The 18,008-nt window shown below is 33.3% G+C and overlaps 1 protein-coding gene across 1 annotated transcript in view; it reads right to left on the minus strand.

Moving 5' to 3' along the window:
* Nucleotides 1–282: 282 nt before the first annotated feature.
* The window catches only part of LOC126883136 (serine/threonine-protein kinase pakF-like), a 123,604-nt gene continuing 105,878 nt past the window's right edge, over nucleotides 283–18,008 (minus strand). Inside the window, exons 6-8 of the mRNA XM_050648389.1 lie at nucleotides 6,306–6,506; nucleotides 504–685; nucleotides 283–450 (exon numbers count right to left, since the gene is read on the minus strand). Coding sequence (XP_050504346.1) covers nucleotides 345–450; nucleotides 504–685; nucleotides 6,306–6,506 — 489 coding nt within the window. The 3' untranslated portion in view covers nucleotides 283–344. The remainder of the gene's footprint in view (nucleotides 451–503; nucleotides 686–6,305; nucleotides 6,507–18,008) is intronic.

Genomic DNA, 18,008 nt, shown 5'->3' on the forward strand with positions numbered 1-18,008 from the left:
ATATATCCGCCACGTTATGAAAGAGGATAAACATGTATTGCTACAAACCATAATGCACGGAAAAATACAGGGAAAACAAAGTAATAAAAGAAGACGCATTTCCTGGCTCAACAATCTGAGAAAGTGGTATAATTGCAGTTCCATCGACTTGTTCAGAACTGCAATCTCAAAAGTGAAAATAGCTGTGATGATTACCAACTTCCTTAGAGGAGACGGTACCTAAAGAAGAAGAAGAAGAATTAAGTAATTGTGTTGCTTATGGTAAAACTAAAAAAAGAATAATAATATTATAAAGCTTTATTATAGTACCTAAGTATTAATATGTACGACATAAAAAAAATGGTTTAAACTTCCATGTTTTGAATAAATGCTTTTACTTCAGTAAAATGTTTCCTGGATCCTGGATGGACAGCGAGCATAAAGTCAGTTACAAATAGCTGCAACCGTTTCCTAAAATATTTAAAATATTATCCGATAATTATATTAATAAATATTGTTCTTACGTGATGTCATCTTCACATAACGTTTCCATCCGTTTGTCCAATATAACTTTAAAACACGATCCCATAGCCCAAACATCAGTTTTGTATGTGTACGTGTATGTTTCTGGTTCATTATACGTTTCCGTTGTGTATGTGTACGTTTCACGCCATTCTGGAGCAAATTCACAGAACGGAACCGACACCTTAAAAATAAAATAAAAAATAATAGTAGACTTAAATATACAGGGTGTCCAGAAACACTCCTGACAAACGAAACCCTGAGATTCCTCAGATCATTTTAAGACGATTTAATCGAATAGGGAACTTGCATAAAATTTTGAATTCGAAAACAATGTTATAAATCACAACAGAACATAATTTAAAACATGTATCAAAGATAAAAAAGTTTTTTGGCTTTCGTATGGCCCCTAAAGACGATTAAAAATTCAAATTATACCAGCCAGCTCAAAACGCGTCGTGACGTCATCCGTTTGTATGTTTACATTCTTCCAACAAAGTAAACAGAATTTTAAATTAGACGTTATAAACGTGACGTTATAAACGTCAGTAGAAAATAGAGTTATGTGACGTTACAAGTGTTTTTGATCGTTTGAACTATTCATAGAAAACTTATACTTTTACAAAATGGTTTTATTTTCCGTAGTAAACCTTCTCTCCTTTCCTTCAAAAACTGTATCAAACTCCAATCTCAACAAACTGGTATATATTATTACAATGACATACGATAAATTTTAATAGAATATAAATAATTTTCACTTATACCGCGACGATGAGCTGGCCAAATGCCAAGTAGGTGGAGGCCAATAAACTAAAGAAGGAGAAGAAGAATATACGCTGTGTCTAGGTACACACTAACGTGTGCGCAAATAAAAAAGTTAGAGTGTCAGAGTGTTAGAATTTGTTTAATCGTGTTTTGTTTACACTTTAATTTTAATATTGATTAATAAAGAGATTTCTTATTTTTTATTTGTTTAGTGTTTGTTTTTAAATTAACTATGGAGTGTGGACAATTATTTAGTTCTTTTAATAATGAGTTCTTTTAATAATTTTATAATGAGTTTAACTACATTTTAAAACAGTATGAAAAAAATAAGAGACTATAATTTAATATATATTTTTTAGTTATAAGTGAAATAGTATTACCGTCCAAAATTAAAATAAAAGGAAGACCTAAAGCTTTCACAATAATAATTAAGTTGTTCTGAAGCTATTTCATTGTGGCATTTCTGTAACCAACTATTCTAAATGAGAACTAAGCCACAATTTAACTAAAAAAATGATTTTATTAACGTTTCGACGTCTAAATCGGACGTCGTTGTCAAAATACAAAATATTATTAAATTAAACAAAAATGTTGTTGCTTAGTAAAAAAATTTTTCTAATAATTTATTTAATCTTTTTTTATATAATATACAGTTGGAAAAATGAAAGAGTACCCATGAACGAACATATAAAACACGCTGTATTTTCCTGTCACCGCGTAACAAAAAAAATTGGCCAGCGCAAGTACATGTAATAATTATTGTTACTTGTACTTGCACTGGACAATTTTCTTTGTGACACGGTGACAGGAAAATACAGCGTGTTTTATATGTTCGTTCATGGGTATTCTTTCATTTTTCCGACTGTATTTAATTATAATATATTTTACATAATATATTTTATATAATATATTATAATATATTATAATATATTTAATCTTTTTTATAATTTATTTTTGTATTTTGACAATGACATCTGATTTGGACTTCGAAACGTTAATAAAATCATTTTTCTTAGTTAAATTGTGGCTTATTTCCCATTTAGAATAGTCGATTATAATAATTAACTTACATATAAAAATTATTTTAACAATATTTTGTACGTGTCATGTCAACTACTAAATACATATTATATTTATTTTGCTAACCTAAATATATACTTTTATATACATTGATTTATTACAATTAAGTTTGAAACATCTGAATAGTTCTGCTTCCCTTTCCTAACAAATATTTTTCTATCAAACAAACACTAAACCTATCAAAATAGCATGTACCAAAATATACAGTCATGCGCACGCTAAATAATGACGTCACTGGCTTGATGAAGTTTAATTCGCGTGTACCTAACTTTTTTATTTGCGTACACGTTAGCGTGTACCTAGACACAGCGAAATATAACCATCATAATAAATAATGTAAAATTATGTGACGTCACGAGTCGTTTGAACTATTTTATACCGCAGAAGACTTTAAATATGTATTTCTAAGTTATTACGAGTTTTTGAAGCGTGAAATTTTGGAAATCTAATTTTTAAACAAAACTAAACATTATTATGTACTAAAAAAATGTGCAGGTTCCCTATTCACCTAATAGCCCGATCAAACAACAATCTGACCCCAAAAAAATAAAGGAAGCATGAAAATTTGGGAATAGGTTGTTGAAATTGTCTAGATATTATTATATAAGAAAGAATTTACAATAATTCTACATCCCCTCCATTTTACAAAAATGGGGGGAATAGCCCCTTCTTATGGGTGAAAAATATACATTCAAAATAAATCCGGAATTGGATAAAATGACTAATTCTAATCAACTTTTGTTCTATAGAGTTTTTTCACTAAGTCAATACTTTTCGAAGTATTTTAGTTTAGTATAAGTTTTAACAAAAAAAAAAAACATGTTATTGCACGGTTTTTCGCAAATAACTCAAAAAATAAGTTTATATTTTATCGAAAAAGAATTTCTTAGCAAAAATAAAGCTTATAAAAAAGCGAAGAAAATGGTGTACGCATGAAGTCTGTTGACCCAGTAGAAGCAGAGTTGTAGCTAATGAAAAGTAAGGTATTCTTCGTCAAATTTCAAATAGGATATTTCAACGTGAAATAACTAAAAAACGGAGCACTTTTCGTAGAAAACTCATTACAACTTTTACAAAGCTTCTAACATTATATAAAAGTAAGCGAGTTACGCTCAAAATATTGTTGGTCCCTTTTAATTTATGGTAAAAAGAATCGCGAAAATTACCCCCTAATTATCATCCAAATAAAATTATTCGTTACCGCTTCACAGGTTAATTTACTTATGTATTGTTCATATGATCTATCAGTTTCATTGGTTCAAAGTGCTCATTTTTGAAAAAATTTGCATTTAAAATATCTTTTTAATTTGAAAAAATTTCAATTTATTTTTTCAAAATAACTTAAAAATTATTAGTAATACCAAAAATCTCAAAGAGTAATAAAATGTACGTTTTGCTTTTCTGAATATTTTGGATTTCTTGTTTTCCTGTTAGACGAAAATTGGTTATGTTATGTCTGTTCAAAATTTGCATACACTCGTGATTAATGTTGTTCTGCAGCTATTTCCTTGTGGCATTTTTGTAATCAACTATTCTAAATCCGAAATAAGCCACAATTTAACTAAAAAAAAATTATTTCATTAACGTTTCGACGTCGAAATCGGATGTCGTTGTCAAAATACAAAATATTAATAAATTAAATAAAAATTGTGTTTTTTAGTAAAAAATTATTCTAATAATTTATTTAATCTTGTGACTAGTGACTCGTTCAAGCCATTTTAACTATAGCCTTTTCAAAAATAAGCACTTTGAACCTATGAAACTTACAGATAATATAAAGAATGCATAAGCAAAGTAACTTGTGAACCGGTAACGATTAATTTTATTTGGGATGCTAATTAGGGGGTGATTTTCGCGATTATTTTTACCAAAAAATAAAAAGGACCAACAATATTTTAAGTGTAACTCACTTATTTTTAATGTTAGAAGTTTTTTTTAACAAAAATAAACCTGTTTTAAACACTTTAAAAACGTTAAAATGAGTTTTCCCCGAAAAGTGCTCCGTTTTTTGGTTATTTTACGTTGAAATATTCGATTTGGAATTTGACGAAAAAAAACTACTTTTCATTAGCTACAACTCTGCTTCTACTGGGTCTACACAGACTTCATGCATACACAATTTTTTTCACTTTTTTATAAGTTATATTTTTGCTAAGAATATTTTTTCGATAAAATACTTGCTTTATGAGTTATTTGCGAAAACTCGTCCAAAAACATGTTTTTCTTTGTTAAAAATGAACATATTAACTCGCAAATAACTCGAAAATTATTGACTTAGTGACAAACTATATAGAACAAAAGTTGTTTAGAATTAGTCATTTTATCCAATTCCGGACTTATTTTGAAAGTATATTTTTCACCCCCGAGAAGGGGGTATTCCCCTCCATTTTACACAATAATATATAGACATTTTAATAATAGACAATTTCAACTACCTATTCCCAACTGCTTATCCTTCCTTTACTTTCTTGAGGTTTTCGTAAAGTTTTGTGCTCTTTGATCGGGCTGTAATACAAAAGTGTTTCGTAAGGTCGCTAGAACTCTTTAAAGATTAGTTAGGCGCCTTGTAATTAGTTTTTTTAATAGAAAATCGATATTTAGTAGATCCAATGTGACAAACGAATCTTGGAGGTGAACCAACGGAAGCGATCCAGATTCTACGAGGCGTTAGACAAGGTTGTATACTTTCACCTATATTATTTAACCTATATTCAGAGCAAATATTTAGTGAAGCCTTGGAAAATTGCGAACATGAAATACTTCTAAATGGAGAACGCCTAAACAACATCTGCTATGCAGACGACACCGTTATTTTTGCAGACAGTTTGAACAGTTTACAGCAACTAATAAACAAAGTAAATGAAGTAAGTGAAAAATTTGGACTTCAAGTAAATATATCAAAAACTAAATTTATGATCATCAGCAAAAATAAAATTAGAGAAGCCCAACTACTTATCAATAATACACCAGTGGACCGAGTAAAACAGTATAACTATCTTGGAACAATAGTAAACGAATAATGAGATCACTCACAAGAAATAAAATGTAGAATAGAGAAGGCTAGGAGTGCATTCAATAACATGGCCAAACTCTTTAAAAGCCACAACCTTAATCTGGAGATAAAAATAAGGCTCCTACGATGTTATATCTTCTCAATATTGTATTACGGAGTTGAATCCTGGACACTCACTGAAGCAATGGAGAAAAAACTTGAAGCCTTCGAGATGTGGCTATACAGGCGTATCCTAAGGATATCATGGACGGACAAGATAACCAACGGGACCGTATTACGAAGAGTATGGGCAAAAAAAGAGAGGTGATGTATACCATTAAAAGGAGAAAGTTAGAATATCTCAGACACATAATGAGAAACGGCACTAAATACAGATTACTGAAGGTAATCCTTCAAGGTAAAGTATTCGGAAAGCGAGGAATTGGGAGAAGAAGAATATCATGGTTAAAGAACCTGAGAAAATGGTTCTCCACAACAACAACTAATCTATTTAAAGCATCAGTTAATAAAATAATTATAGCCAGAATGATCGCCAATATTCGAAACGAATAGGCACTAAAAGAAGAATGTGACACAAAATCTAGGCATGGGATAAAAAATTTTATTTGAAGAAAGTGTATTTTTTTATTCTTCTTAATGGCGGTACAGGCTCCTTTTTATTTAGTTATAGAGTAATTTCCACATACTAACATATTTCTCAAATTGGGCTCTGTACCGCCATTCTTTATTATATTATGAATATGTGTGCCAAATATCTCGACAAAATATTCAAAATTACAGCCGCAATCTTGTACCGCGTTTGTTGCTACCTGTTCGCTACTATTGCCTCTTAAGTTATTTTTAATCGATTCTAGTACAAGTGCAACAAAAATAAATAAAGATATGCCTAAAATAATACAAATTTGTAATAAATAGTTTTAAAATAAGTAAATTAAAAAATACCTACCGACGAGTGAGATTCTTCATTGGAATTACCCACATAAACAGCTTTACGAAACCCTCCTATTTTATATTCGTTCTTATCGTTGTAGAGAAAAGGCATCCTTTGTAAATCTCTATGTAGAATTTTCTTAGAATGTACATAGTCCATACCGGTTGTTAGGTCGATTAAAATTTTTTTTACATTTTTTATGCTTAAATCAACTAGCTGGAAATAAAAAAAAGAATAATTATAACCTACCGTTATGCTTAGGAGGGCCATAAGAAAGAGATATTTGTATAACAAGGGAGGAAAGTGCTACTTTTCCTCCCAAGAATCATTCAAGGGAGGAAAAGGAACTTTACTCCCATGTTATACATATGGTTTTTTCACCTTCCTCAAATAACAAGTAATTTTTTCATTTTTACTTTATTTATGTAACTAACCAACAAAATTGATTAGCACTAAAACTAACAAGTAGGTACAATATAACTGTCAACTGTCAAATATAAGTCAAATTATTAATGTAAACATTCTTAAATCAAAATAACAATTTACTGTTTTTTACCATTCTGCAAAATACAGGGTGTTTTATAAATAAACGTTAAATGTATAGATACTTACGTAATAGAAAATAGATATTGTACAGGGCGTCAATAAGTTATATTTCATGAATGAAATACCATGACGTCACTTTTACTTTTCCTCCCTAGGGAGGAAAAATCCTTTTCCTCCCTAGAGAGGAAAAGTACAATTTTGCTCCCTACAATCAGGTCCGGAAAAGTATACTTTCGGTAGAGGTAGGTGGAAAAAATGTTTTTTGTCAGTTCTCTACGCGAATTTTGTCAGTTCTCCAATGGGGCATAGTTCTTATAAATAAGGGATTCCTTCTGATAATTCGTACCAGTAGTACCCACAGGGCACTAAGAATAACATCTACCATGGTACAAAAACTGGCACAGTCACGAAACTGTTCGGGGCACCTTTAGTGCTGCAGCCCGCATCATCATGCGGGACATCAGTTACAGGATGTTGAGAGATTCACTCTCACACACTAAGAGCTCCACCATTGATGGTGCTGTCTTCTTTTTTCTTCAAGTGCATGATATAGGGGAGACCGGGGTTGGTTGTCACAGCTTTTGAATCTTGGTAACGCCGCAAGAAGCATGGGTCTGGGGCGCCAAAAATTATTCCCGCGTCTTCAAAAAATGTATATATTATGAAAGTTGTCGTCGATGAGTTACAGTCGCACGGACAAAAATAAATAAATCGCCTAACCTGAGTAAATTTTCTGCTTGCCATATAGTTTGTTTTTTCCAGTCCAAAACGGATAATAAAAAAACTGTCTGCTTCTTCTTTCATTTTCCTACTTCCTTAATAGGCTCGCGCCCGTTCCATCTTCGGATGCCTCCTCATCAAATATCCAGGTTGTCACTCCACCTCTTCCTTGGCCTTCCTATACTCCTTCGGCCGTTTGGTGATCTATCTTGTGCTATCTTTACGTTTCTTCCTTCTCCCATTCTGCTTATATGGCTATACCATTCTTTTTTTTTTATTCAGTGTCCAGTCATTTATGTTCTCTATATTACATCTTTGCCTGAGGTCTGTGCTATGTTGTCTATCCCATAATGATTTTTCTGTGATATCTCGGACTATTTTCATTTCACACGTTTCCATCAGTATTTTTGTCCTTGTGGTGTCAGGTCTTGTTTCCGCAGTGTAGAGTCATAATTGGCCTAACTACTGTCCTATAGATCTTGGCCTTTGTCTCTGTCCGTAGGTGTGTGTTGCGCCAGATAGTGTGTTTAAGACATCCTGCCATTCTGTTGGCTTTGTTTACTTGTTATACAACTTCCGCTTCTGTGTCTCCATAACTGTGCATTAGCACTCCCAGGAGCTGATACTTCTTTCTTGCTGCATTATTTTGCTGTCCACTTCCAGCTTGCACCTTATTGGATCTTTAGAGATTACCCTACTGTTTGTTTTATTTCGTGATACGTTCATGTTGAACTTTCTTGCTGTTATATTCTTCTTCTTCTTCGTCTAGCCATTCAAGAAGTCCACATCTGAACATAAGCCTCTTCAAGTCTTCCTTTCCATTGTTTTTTGTTGTACGCTACTTGTAGCCAATTTTTCCCGGCAGTTCGTTTCAGATCATCTGTCCATCTCATAGGAGGTCTGCCTCTGGGTCTTTTGTGTTCGTATGGTCTCCAGGTTAGAATTGTTCTGTGCCATTTGTTAAGATCGCTCCTAGCTACATGTCCAGCGTATTCTCATTTCAATTTTAGTGATTTTTGTACCACATCGGTGACTTTGGTTTTCTGTCTTATCCATGTGTTTGTTTTCCTGTCCTTAAGTGATATGCCTAGCATTGCTCTTTCCATCGCGTGTTGAGTGACTCTGGGTATGTTCATATTATTTTTTGTGATTGTCCATGTTTGTGCCCCATATGTTAATATCGGGATAATGCATGCATCAAAAATTTTAGATCTAAGATGTAGTTGAATTTTCTGATTTCTGAGTATATAGTTCAGTTTGCCGAATGCTGCCCATGCTAACTTTCTTCTTTTTATTTCTTCCGTTTGAATTTCCCTATTTAGTATTATTTTTTGTCTTAAGAATATATACTCTTCAACTTTTTCTATAACTTTGTTGTTTATTATTGTCATCGTTTCTTCGGAGTGCATGACTTTTGTTTTGTTTAAATTCATTTTCAGTCATATTTTAGAAGATTCTGTGTGTAGTTCTGAAAGCATGGTTTGCAGTTCCTGTAGGTCAGTAGCTATCAAGATTATGTCATCCGCAAATCGTAGATTACTGAGGTAGCGGCCATTGATGTTTATTCCCTTATATTTCCAATTTAGATTTTTAAAAACGTCCTCCAAAACTAAGGTGAACAGTTTGGGTGATAGAGTGTCTCTCTGTTTGACTCCCTTGTTTGGTTGTACATGGTTCGTGTATTCATTTTCATTTAGGTAGTATGTAGCTGTAGCTTGGTTCATAGTTTCTTTTAATTATAAGTTAATATATCTGCTGTCTATTCTACAATTTTGCATTGCGTTTATTACGGCCGTGTGTTCTAGTGTCGAAAGCTTTTTCGTAGTCTACAAATGCTATAAAAACTGCAAACTTGTATTCGTTACATTTTTCTATTATTATTTTTGTGGTTAACAGGTGATCGGAAGTTGAATAGTCTTTTCTAAAACCTGCCTCTTCATATGGTTAGTATTCATCTAATTTTCTTGTTAGTCGGATAGTTATGACTTTGGTGAGTATTTTAAATAGGTGTGACAATAGACTGATGGGCCTGTAGTTTTCCAACTTTCGATTATCACCTTGCTTGTGTAATAAGAGTACTTTAGAGTTGTTCCAGCTCTTAGGTACTTTGCCCTGGTGTAAACAACTGTCTATAAGCTTAGTTACAATTGCAATGAGTTCCTTACCTCCTTCTAATTTCATATCATATGTGTGGTAATCATATTATCTTCTCCTGCAGCTTTATTTCTGTTCAATGCTGTAGTTACCTCTGAAAAGGTAACTACAACAGCTGCAGCTAGCAGCTCTGCTGTTATATTAAATTGATATAAAAGTCTCTGAAGGTCATCTTCACTCTTTGCAATAAGTATGGCATCATCTGCATAGCATACTACAGAGATAATTTCTTCACCCATGCTGTACCTACCCTATTCTCAGGTTTTTGACTTTATAAATAATCTCATCCATGATGAGGTTAAACAGCGGCTCAATGAGTCTCCTTGACGTATGCCTCTTTCTACTGGTATCGGCTGTGTTAGTTTGTTATTTATTCTGGTCTGTATGTTATTCCTGCTGTATATGTTTTCGATAGTCTTGACAATGTCTGACGGTATGTTTCGTTTATATAACAGGTGAATTTCGTTTATATAACAGGAAAAGATATTATCACTATAATTAAGCGAAACCGCCTGCAGTGGGCAGGACATGTAGCCCGGGCCCCTGAATCGAACATGATAAAAAGATTCTAACAGCGCAACCCGTGGGAATGAGAAGACGGGGTAGACCAAAGCTGAGGTGGATGGACGGGGTAACACAGGATGCCGAGAAGATCGGAGTCGGCAACTGGAAAATGCAAGCAATGGACAGAACAGAATGGCGTAGAAAGCTTGAGAAGGTCGAGGCCCTCTAAGGGCTGTAGCACCAAGATGATGATGATGATGATGATGATGACAGGTGAATTACGTCATTCAGCTCTACACAGTCGAATGCATTTTGCAGATCTAAAAAAAACTGTGGAATATGTTTTTGCTCCTCAGTAATCCGACTACGATTTTACGTAAGTATTGATTTTGAATTTGTTGATTTCGTGTCATTATTCAGCTTTGAAAATTAATTGTGCAATGGACATGTTGTCTCAAATTAGAGGGGGCTGCTTGATACAAGTGACAACCAGCCCCGCTAGGCCATTTAGCTTTCCACATCATTCCACGTAGGTATATGACAAGTATTTTTTATGTTTTCAGGTTACATAATCATGTTTCGAAATTTCAAAAGGAAGTCTGAGGAAGAAAAAGCGCCGGCTGACGTACTTAAGAGCTTCTAGGTTAGTGATAAGTGGGTCGTCAATAAAAAAAGCGGCAACTGATTTCAATGTAAATTACCGCACTTTGGCAAGGTACTGTAAGAAAATTCCAGAGTCTGACTTAGTTCATGAAAGAGTGGTTACGCCGTCAATTTCAATAATTGGTTACGTCAAAAATCATTTAGAATTCGCGCCTGAAGTTGAAAACCAATTAGTTCAATATATTTATACTGACAGCATCTGATATTTATTTTGGGTTATCACCCAAGGAACTACATGTGCTAGCATATCAATTCGCTAATGCTAATTTCTTCAAAATGCCAAAAACCTGGGAGCTCCATAAAAAAGCTGCTGCCGACTGGTTTACTGCGTTTCTGAAACGGCATCCTGTATTGTCTATTCGTAAACTGGAAGCAACTAGTTTAGCAAGGGCCAGTAGTTTCAATAGAACAAATTTCAACGCCTTTTTTTTGACAATTTAGCCACAGTTATGGAGAAACATAAATTTGAGGCTCACGAAATCTGGAACATGGACGAAACTGGGGTCACAACTGTCCAAAACGCCGACCGCGTTGTTTCCAGAAGAGGATTCAAACAAGTTGGTTCGATAGTTTCAGCAGAGAGGGGAACCCTCGTTACTTGCAGTACCAGCTAGAGGAAATTTCACACCTCCTTTTTTTATTTTTTTACGTGTGCATTTTAAATCCCATTTTTTAAATTCGGCTCCACCTGATTCACAAGGTTCAGCAAACCCATCCGACTGGATGCAAGAGTCACATTTCCTGGATTTTCTTAAATTTTTTCACCTTCATGTAAAAAGTACTGTGGAAAGACCTTCTAGCCATCTTGAAAGAAGCTGAAACTTCTAGCTTGAAAAATATCAACACGCAAGAAGCAAACGATAATAATCAAGACTTTCAAACAACTACGAAAACAATTACAAAACCCGTTCCTATGCTGAATAAAACGCAAGATTCTACGTTAGAGTTCTTGCCTGCAAAGGTAAAATAGTATATGTAAAAAAAATGGATTTTTGAATTTGCCGCCGGAACTGGGTTATTTTCCGCTCTTTCTTATGCAATTTTTAGTTTATTTCTATCTCATTTAGTTTTCAAAATGTGACACTGGTAAAACAGTATATGAGTACGTGTACTTGCGTCTCTGCTATGGTAAAACCGTATATTCATCAAACTCTACAAAGGCTGAATTTGTACATCGTCTTACACTGCTTATCCCTGGTATTATGTTATATTTATTTTTTGAAACTCTACTGGTAAAACAGGATATATGTGGTATATGCTGTTATACGATAACATATTTTATGAAAACGGTGTCCCAAATAGTATAACATATTTTACCGTAGTATGACCAATGGGAATTGTTATCTACTCCGACGGTATATACGTATAAAGTATACTCTTTAGGTATATTGGAAAAATGGTAAAACAGTATATGTCACTTTACCAGCACATTTGAAAAAACTACACCTACTTGCTGTTGTAATAATTATTATAATAACATACTTTTCTCACATTCTTTTCACACATTCACACACTTTTCTCCAAATTTCATTTGTCTAACTTTATAAATTACAAAACGGCTCAGTAAAAAAACAAAAAGTCATTTACCTCAAAACTCACTTTTTTCACATACACTATTTTACCTTTGCAGGTAAGAGTTGGGTATTCAAGACACCAAAAGGGATATTCAAACTAGCTTCAACGATCTCTGTTGCAGTAGTTTAGCAAGGCAGCATATTGGAAATATAGTAATTCCAGAAAGTCTGATACCTTATCCGAAGGCATCGGCAAGGAAAACCAATCGAGTTTGTCGTCGTAAACGAGAGAGTGCAATACTTACTGATACTCCAGTGAAAAACCAACTAGAGGAAGAGAAAAATAAAAGCTTGAACAAGAAAAACAGAAAAAGGAAAACAGTGAAAAATAGCGTTTTTAATTTAGAAGAAAAGGTGAAGAAGTATTCGGCGTCGATGCCCACCACATATTTGTGGACTTCAAAGCCGCATACGACTTAGTTAATAGAGGTAAACTTCTACTTGCTATGATAGAATTTCAAATACCGCTTCATCTTGTCCAATTAACTGAACTTACACTCACAGGAGCAAGAGCATGGTAAAAATCTAAAACGATTTCTCAAGACCCTTCCATTGCAAAAATGGACTAAGCCAGGGTGATGGACTATCGTGTTTAGAAAAACCTTTTCCTGGAAAAACCTGGCATTAGAAAAGATAATTCAAGAGTCCTAGATTAATACGAATGGTACTATCTTTAACAAATCAATACAAATTGTCGAATACGCAAATGACATAGACATCATAGGTAGGTCCACAGAATCTCTGACTGAAGCATTTCGGTCGTTAAGAGCATTTGCACAGAGAATGGGACTAAATATAAATAATGTTCAAAATACCAAATATATGTGTTGCAATCAAGTATATTCAAATGGGAAATAAGCCAGAATTTTACCTAAAAATGATTTTATTAACGTTTCGACGCCCAAGTCGGGTGTCGTTGTCAAAATACAAAATAATACTAAATAAACAAAAATGGTGTTGCTTAGTAAAAAATTCTTCTAATAATTTATTTAATCTGACTCATTTATATCGGCAATTCAGACACGTATTATACATTTTAAAGTAGACGACTTTAAAATGATATTGCCAATATTGACGAGTTGCGTTCTTGGGACGACTTTACTAAAAGATAGTTCATTCGATTACATGAAATCAATCCCAACTCAAGAATATCCGCCACAAAAAATCATAGCATGTGATCTGTCTTTAAAAAGACAACCAAATGCAACGGTGGCACTGAAATTCTCGCGTTAGAGATTCCATAGTAAATCACGAGGGAAAACCAGGAAAAACCTCGTGATACTCTCCCGACATCGTAAGTATTTGGGTTTACATTTAGTTTATTCTCAAAAATAATACCAAATTCTGACTTGATATTTTAAATTTTAAATAATACTAAAATACTAAATATGTACTAACTCGATATGTTACTGATTTACTAATTGTGGTATTTTCTTTCTATTGACTTCCTCCTTTAATATGGGTAACCACATCCTACTGCATTCTACCGAGGAATTTGCGACACAATTGGTTTCATTTAGCATAATTAGAGCCGCTTCTTTGATTTTTCTCTTTTTACTATCTGCTTCTTTCAGGACTATACTTGAATCTCTCCACTGAACTCTTGTTCATTATCCCATGCGTGTTGACATATTTGAGATCTATCAAATTCTCTATTTTTTATATAGGACTGATGTTCATTTACTCTAACGTCTAATGGTCTTGACGTTTCACCTATATAAAATTGTTCGCATTCACAAGGTATTTTATAAATACAATTCTTTGTTCTTTCTTGTTCACTGTTAGGTTTAGTTTTAGATAGAATAGATCTCAATGTGTTTGTTGTTTTGAATGTTGTTGATATGTTGAATTTATTTCCTATTGTTTTAAGTTTCTCGGATAGCCCTTTTATATATGGTATTGATATTTTCCTCGTATTATTTCTTGTGAATGTTGTAGGATCCCGTTCTAAGTTGTTCTGTTCCATTCGATCCAATCTTGATAATTCCTTATTTATAAACGATATGGGATAATCATTTTTTAATAAAACAGATGTTAACAATTGTTTTTCTTCTAAAAATGAATTTTCGTTAGAACAAGTAATTTTGGCTCTATCATATAAGGATTTAATGATTCCCTTTTTAACGTTGATGTTATGATTTGATTTGTAATTGAGATATCTGTTGGTGTGTGTTGGTTTTCTATACACTTGAGTCTCATATCCAGTATCCTTCTTTGAGACCAAAACATCGAGGAAAGGTAGGGTGTTATTGTATTCCTTTTCCATTGTAAACTTTATTGTCTCTTCTTGATCGTTTATAATATTCAGGAACGTATCCACAGTATGGTGGAGATATGTAGACGATGTGTTTTCCATATGGCCTCATAGATCGGAATTGTTGGATACGTTCCTGAATATTATAAACGATCAAGAAGAGACAATAAAGTTTACAATGGAAAAGGAATACAATAACACCCTACCTTTCCTCGATGTTTTGGTCTCAAAGAAGGATACTGGATATGAGACTCAAGTGTATAGAAAACCAACACACACCAACAGATATCTCAATTACAAATCAAATCATAACATCAACGTTAAAAAGGGAATCATTAAATCCTTATATGATAGAGCCAAAATTACTTGTTCTAACGAAAATTCATTTTTAGAAGAAAACCAATTGTTAACATCTGTTTTATTAAAAAATGATTATCCCATATCGTTTATAAATAAGGAATTATCAAGATTGGATCGAATGGAACAGAACAACTTAGAACGGGATCCTACAACATTCACAAGAAATAATACGAGGAAAATATCAATACCATATATAAAAGGGCTATCCGAGAAACTTAAAACAATAGGAAATAAATTCAACATATCAACAACATTCAAAACAACAAACACATTGAGATCTATTCTATCTAAAACTAAACCTAACAGTGAACAAGAAAGAATAAAGAATTGTATTTATAAAATACCTTGTGAATGCGAACAATTTTATATAGGTGAAACGTCAAGACCATTAGACGTTAGAGTAAATGAACATCAGTCCTATATAAAAAATAGAGAATTTGATAGATCTCAAATATGTCAACACGCATGGGATAATGAACATAGAGTTCAGTGGAGAGATTCAAGTATAGTCCTGAAAGAAGCAGATAGTAAAAAGAGAAAAATCAAAGAAGCGGCTCTAATTATGCTAAATGAAACCAATTGTGTCGCAAATTCCTCGGTAGAATGCAGTAGGATGTGGTTACCCATATTAAAGGAGGAAGTCAATAGAAAGAAAATACCACAATTAGTAAATCAGTAACATATCGAGTTAGTACATATTTAGTATTTTAGTATTATTTAAAATTTAAAATATCAAGTCAGAATTTGGTATTATTTTTGAGAATAAACTAAATGTAAACCCAAATACTTACGATGTCGGGATAGTATCACGAGGTTTTTCCTGGTTTTCCCTCGTGATTTACTATGGAATCTCTAACGCGAGAATTTCAGTGCCACCGTTGCATTTGGTTGTCTTTTTAAAGACAGATCACATGCTATGATTTTTTGTGGCGGATATTCTTGAGTTGGGATTGATTTCATGTAATCGAATGAACTACCTTTTAGTAAAGTCGTCCCAGGAACGCAACTCATCAATATTGGCAATATCATTTTAAAGTCGTCAACTTTAAAATGTATAATACGTGTCTGAATTGCCGATATAAATGAGTCAGATTAAATAAATTATTAGAAGAATTTTTTACTAAGCAACACCATTTTTGTTTATTTAGTATTATTTTGTATTTTGACAACGACACCCGACTTGGGCGTCGAAACGTTAATAAAATCATTTTTAGGTAAAATTGTGGCTTATTTCCTATTTGAATATACTTGATTATAAAAATGCCACAAGAAAATAGCTTCAGAACAACATATGTGTTGCACTAGGTCAAGCAACCCGACTCCTACGAGAATAATAATTGACGACCTAGAACTGGAAGGTGTCGACACCTTCATGTACCTACTTAGGCTCGCTGCTAACTAAAGATAACAATGTCAGTGAAGAAAATTAAAAGAATAATAGTTAGTGCTCGCCAATAAGTGTTACTATAGCTTAAGAAGACAGATGGCCTCAAAAATACCTAGAAAAATTAAATTGACTCTCTACAAAACACTAATAAGACCAGTACTAACATATGGTTCAAAAACTTGGTCATTTACACAGAATGACCAAGAACTGCTCAAAGTTTTGAGCGAAAAATCGTAAGACGAATATATGGAGGCATAAAAGAACAAGGTTTGTGGCGCAGGCGTTACAACTTTGAGTTGTATAGAAGTTTTGGAGAACCTGACGTTGTAAAATTCATTAAGGTTGCACGCCTTAGATGGATAGGTCATGTAATCAGACGAGAGAAAGATGCCATAGTCAGAAAAGTTTTTGACCGAAGAGGGCCGATAGGAAAACGAGCAAGAGGAAGACCGAAACTTAGGTACCAAGACAACCTAGAAAATGATTTAAAATCTATTGGAATTAGAGCATGGAGAAAAGTTGCCAGACACAGGGGCTAATAAAGAATTGTTCTGAAGAAGTCTTTGTATATAGGGGAGGGAAGGGTAAAGTGAAATAGTGGGGTAAAGTGAAATGGCCCGTTTTCAAATTCTTCAGCAAACGGAGCGATCACTGTTTACAATCCAATCAATGTTTAGAAGTAGTACCTGCTTATCGACCATTTTGTAACGATCGTATGTCGATGTTATTGAAAATATCTCTGTTTTTACATTTTTGTGCGATTATTTGTAAAATCTGCAGGTGAGTGTAATTGCTAATTATTCTATCTTATTTAACTAAACATATTTGTGAAAGCAACACACAAAAGCAATCATACTTAACTATCTTTTATATAAACTATAGATTGTTAGGTTAGGGTTAAACATTTTTACTGGACAAGTTTGCTTTTAAATCCATTTGGGGCAATGTAAAATGTTAATAGATGGGGCAAAGTGAAATATCGTTTCACTTTGCCCTACATGTAATTATACTTGATTGTTACCATTAAAAAAGAATATCTGTATTTCTAGGTCTAAAATGCGAAATTATAAACGAAAATCAACCCAACAACAATAGTCTGTGGAGCCAATGACATCTGGAATCAGATCTTTGCGAACGGACATCCTTTGTCAAAATCAAGCTGCTATGCAACACGGAGTTTCTGTTGCTAGATTAAATCGAAGGATTAAATCCGGAAAGAATGAAGAAGAAGCGTCAAGTAAGCAGCTAGGCCGATTTAAAACCGTACTCTAGACTATTTCACTTTATCCAATTGCCCATGCGGGGCAAAGTGAAAAAAGACAATGCCTGACAAACTCACGTATAACAAAAAATTTACTGACTTAATTTAATTTATATTTTGACATAATGATCTTAAATTTTACTGTAATCAGATATGTTTTTTACACAATTTCATTTCGAAAATTGTAAAATTTATTTAATTTCAAAGTTTAGCTATTCCACTTTACCCTACTCTCCCCTACCTACGTAATGTTAGAGTCATCTACACTCTAGACTAGACTCTAGCTAGACCTATC

Source organism: Diabrotica virgifera, chromosome 4 (genome assembly GCF_917563875.1).
Source record: "Diabrotica virgifera virgifera chromosome 4, PGI_DIABVI_V3a".
Taxonomy (NCBI): Eukaryota; Metazoa; Arthropoda; class Insecta; order Coleoptera; family Chrysomelidae; genus Diabrotica; species Diabrotica virgifera.